General features: G+C 38.8%; 1 protein-coding gene across 1 annotated transcript in view; it reads left to right on the forward strand.

Moving 5' to 3' along the window:
* The first annotated feature begins 519 nt into the window (after positions 1-519).
* The window catches only part of LOC102679484 (ras GTPase-activating protein nGAP-like), an 85,559-nt gene continuing 82,110 nt past the window's right edge, over positions 520-3,968 (forward strand). Inside the window, exon 1 of the mRNA XM_031508717.1 lies at positions 520-2,786. Within this exon, the coding sequence (XP_031364577.1) occupies positions 1,943-2,786 (844 nt within the window). The 5' untranslated portion in view covers positions 520-1,942. The remainder of the gene's footprint in view (positions 2,787-3,968) is intronic.

Raw genomic sequence — 3,968 nt, forward strand, 5'->3', positions numbered from 1 at the left:
AATAACATACGTTATAACATGTACAAAATGTTAATTAATTTTCTGTTCTGTTTTTCACGCCATAAATTTTGATGTTAATCGAATATTTTACAAGTAAATGTTTTCGTATCAGTGTATAGTTCAATGTTTCGTAATAAAATAATCATTAACGTAAACGCAATATACGAATATTTCTCGATTGAATCAACTTCATTCCGATTGCACGCAAAAATTCATCCTATCAGTGAAAGATTAATTATAAAAGTTCACGTTCCCTCGCTAGATCTCGCGCGGTCACTTTCAAACCGCAGACCAACATTTAGTATCTTATCTACCATACCTTTTAAAATTCTCCCACAACTCTAATTAGTACAGCGAAAGAATCTCGCTAATCGTATACCGCGCAGATTCTTCCCATCCTGTCCATGTTAAACGACTGAAAAAAAAAGCGGAACAATTCATTTATCCAATATTATAAATAACATTTTAATTAACGTTAGAATGTTATATAAATAAAGAATGCCACGAATGCTGTTCGGGATACACGCTTGATTCGATCCCTATGCTCGGCTCGAATGTACGAGTCGTCTCGAGTTTTCCCGAAACGACCGCCAGAGGCGCTCTAGGTTACGTTCGGTAGAGGCTCGAACAGATAGTCGTGAAACCGCCAGTCGTGCGGACGATTGTGTGTCGTTGCTCCGTTTGTGTTTATATATTCGTTTCGTTCGCCGCGATACGTGGCCGTTTCCATATATCGTTCGAAAAATAGTGATTAGTGTCCCTGTGCTTGGAAAAAGGAAAGCAATATGTCGTCCACTCATCCTAACTGTTCGCGCGCATTCCTTGAACGCGATGACGGCCACGCCGGACCACGAGCAAACCCGATCTTGTCGTAGTGAGTCAGACCCTTTTACTTTTCTTCGTACCTCGTGCCCGGTCGACCACTTCGAGTCCTTTCTATCCATGAGATCGTGTTCGACGTATCTGTGCACGGGACAAAAGGCAGTTCTCGTTCGTATTCCATTCTTTCGACGCGCAATTCGTTTCGAAACGAATAGTCGAAGTCGTGCCATTCGCATATACGTGTCAGTCAAAAGTGTTACGTGCATTTCTGGAACTATTTCGCCCACTTTTGACTACGAAGTGTGCATTTTATATATCGTTGTGTGAACTATGCGGTGTACCGTTTATACGCAGTACACGTTTGTGTATCGTTGTCGATTACGATCGATCGAAAAAAAGCAAGTGCGACGAAAAAACGCAAATCCGATGATAAACGGATGCCATTCAATAAATTCGTTCGTAAATAATCGTTCGTAATTTTCGAATTTTTGTATTGAGCGTATAATATGGTCGACTATGCCAGAGGATCCACCAATCGACTGATCAACAGAGGTCACCGGTGACGACAGTCGAGCGAAAACATTGGTCAGTAGTAAAAACACGACTTATAGTTCAACGTTTAGCATTATCTGTACAAAATAGTCCGTGTATATAGCGAGAACGACGGTTGTATGTTTTTCTTGATACACGTGCTTCTGCGTGCCGCACAATACGTCGCCATCTATATTTAGTGGCATCGTTCGGAGTGAGAAATTCGTGAAGCCCTCAATCGTTGTGCATTCCTCTCGGTCCTTCGAAATCTCTTTGCCTCGCTTTCTAACACACGAGGCGTGAAGAAAGAAACGACGTAAGGTGAATTTAAGCGAACTCCATCGATTTCTGGACGAACAACGCCATGGTGTATTTGAATAAACTTCTCTCGCGGAACTGGTAGAATGGTGAATGTGTAACGTTTTTAACGATTCAATGCGGCATAAAGGGGCATCCATAATTGCGTAACACTTATTTCGAACCCGTCAATAGAAACTATTGGTACGGATAGTATGAATCGATTCTATCGAACGATTGTCGAATAACTAGTCATTCAAACCGTGAAACGTGACATGTAAGGACCGAAGACATGTTGAACGCAGAGAACACCGACGGGTCACCGAAACGGAGATCGACCTTTTACGTATCTTTAGATAACGATACGAGACAACCCTCGAAAATTCCAAAAACAATCAATTCCGATTCCGACAAGTATATTAACAATACTTTCCCCATAAATACCTCGAAAACAGTACCGAATGTAATTTTAACGCGTACGTTAAGCAACAACGATTCCTTGCCGAATCCGAAGCGTGTGGAGGATTCGTTTCCCGAGTCTAGAGGCAAAGTGCAATCTTTGACAAAGATATTCGAGACCCCGAAGGGGGATCAGGTGACGAATGGATCCGACCAAAGGAAAAAGGTCGAGAGGACCAGATCTTTTAAGACTATCGAGAGGTTCCAGAGTCGATTCACTGGTCGAAAAGATACCAGCAGAAAAGACAATCGTTTGAATAATACCATAGCGTGTTTCGAAGTGGAGGACGAGGATTCGAAGAAGAAACCGGAAACGGATAAACGTTCGAACTCGAAAAATCACGATTCAAAATCGAGCAATGTTATGAAAATTAATTCTTCGGAATCGAGGATCAAACAGAATAGCGGTACCACGTTCACCAACTTGTTGATACGTAGAACTCACAGTACGAAATTAGCCAGAAGTACAAGCACGTTAGTGAAGACGCCTGGCAGACACGCGTCGGTCGACAGTCCTTGCAGCGTCGCGACGCCAGCCAAAAGCGAGAATCATCATCGGTCGAGTAGCGAGAAATCGAAAGAAGACGAGACACCGGACGATTCTGTCGCGGATAACGACGAGGGAACCGAGTCATCTGTGTTCGAGGACGCCGACGCGGACGCTGGGATACATTCAGGTAGGCGTGTATATATAATATCTACGTTGTAATTGAGAATGAGAATCATGATTCGATGCTGCGGCAATAAAATTTTTCTATGATGATGAAATGCAGACGATAGTCGGTTGTTGGATTATGTTAGAGAGATCGATAGCGCTGTTAAGATAAAGAAAATTAATTGAATGCACGACACGCGTAATTTGAATATGTTAGAGTCGAGATAAGTTTTTATATATCTTTATCGGAAAGTTTTTTAAGTCGTTTTTTCTTTTTTACTCTTTTCTTTTTTTTTTGTATATATATACGTGTGAAAGAAAATATAAATATTCTATAAAATCTTTTCAAATATTTCTTATATAAAATATATTTTAGGTCTGTCGTTAAAGCATTTTATATTTTTATTTTTCCAATATTTAAATAACCACAGAGACACAAAGCAATATTCGATATAATTATTCGTATTTAAGAAGGACTGATATATTTCTATCATTAATCGCGGTTATATACAATGAAAGATATTCAGAAGGAAATATTCTTTCGTGTAATTAGCGAATGAATTGCTCTGAGTCATTAATGGACCCTTTTTTTCGAAAAAGATATACATGTTATGCGTAAACACTGTTATATCATAAAATATTTTTGTATTAAATATTCTGTTTTCAATACTTTACATCTATTTATTTAAAATATTTTCCAAGATTTAACAACTTCCTTATCTATTATCTCGTAGAATTTTATTTACAATTTACCCATAAAATTTATACTTGCAATTCGAACCATACTATAAATATACCACAATATATGTAATATCCCCGACACTTGTACGGTCTTCAAACCTCATCCAACCCATAAGAAACCTTTTCTTTCATTTCTGGAGCCCCCGACATTTTCTCAAATTTCTATATAACGTTCTATAATATTCGCAAATAATTTACTATATTTGTTAATAAAATAAAATTAAATAACACATGTATATCTTTCTCGATAGAAATATTTCAAATTATCCTCGACAAGAAAAATCGCGCGTTTCAAGGCGTGCACAAAATATTGAAAGCAAAGTAGCACTCGTAACTAACTACGTGTCCGGAATGACGCGATTTTCTTTAAAGAAACAGACGAGAGGATCGCGCGATTCGTGATCATTCGCCCTTAATTAAGGCAGACCTCTCGTCGAGAAATAAAAAAAAAAAAAAAAAAGGG

This window comes from Apis dorsata, unplaced genomic scaffold (genome assembly GCF_000469605.1).
Source record: "Apis dorsata unplaced genomic scaffold, Apis dorsata 1.3 scaffold_98, whole genome shotgun sequence".
Classification (NCBI taxonomy): domain Eukaryota; kingdom Metazoa; phylum Arthropoda; class Insecta; order Hymenoptera; family Apidae; genus Apis; species Apis dorsata.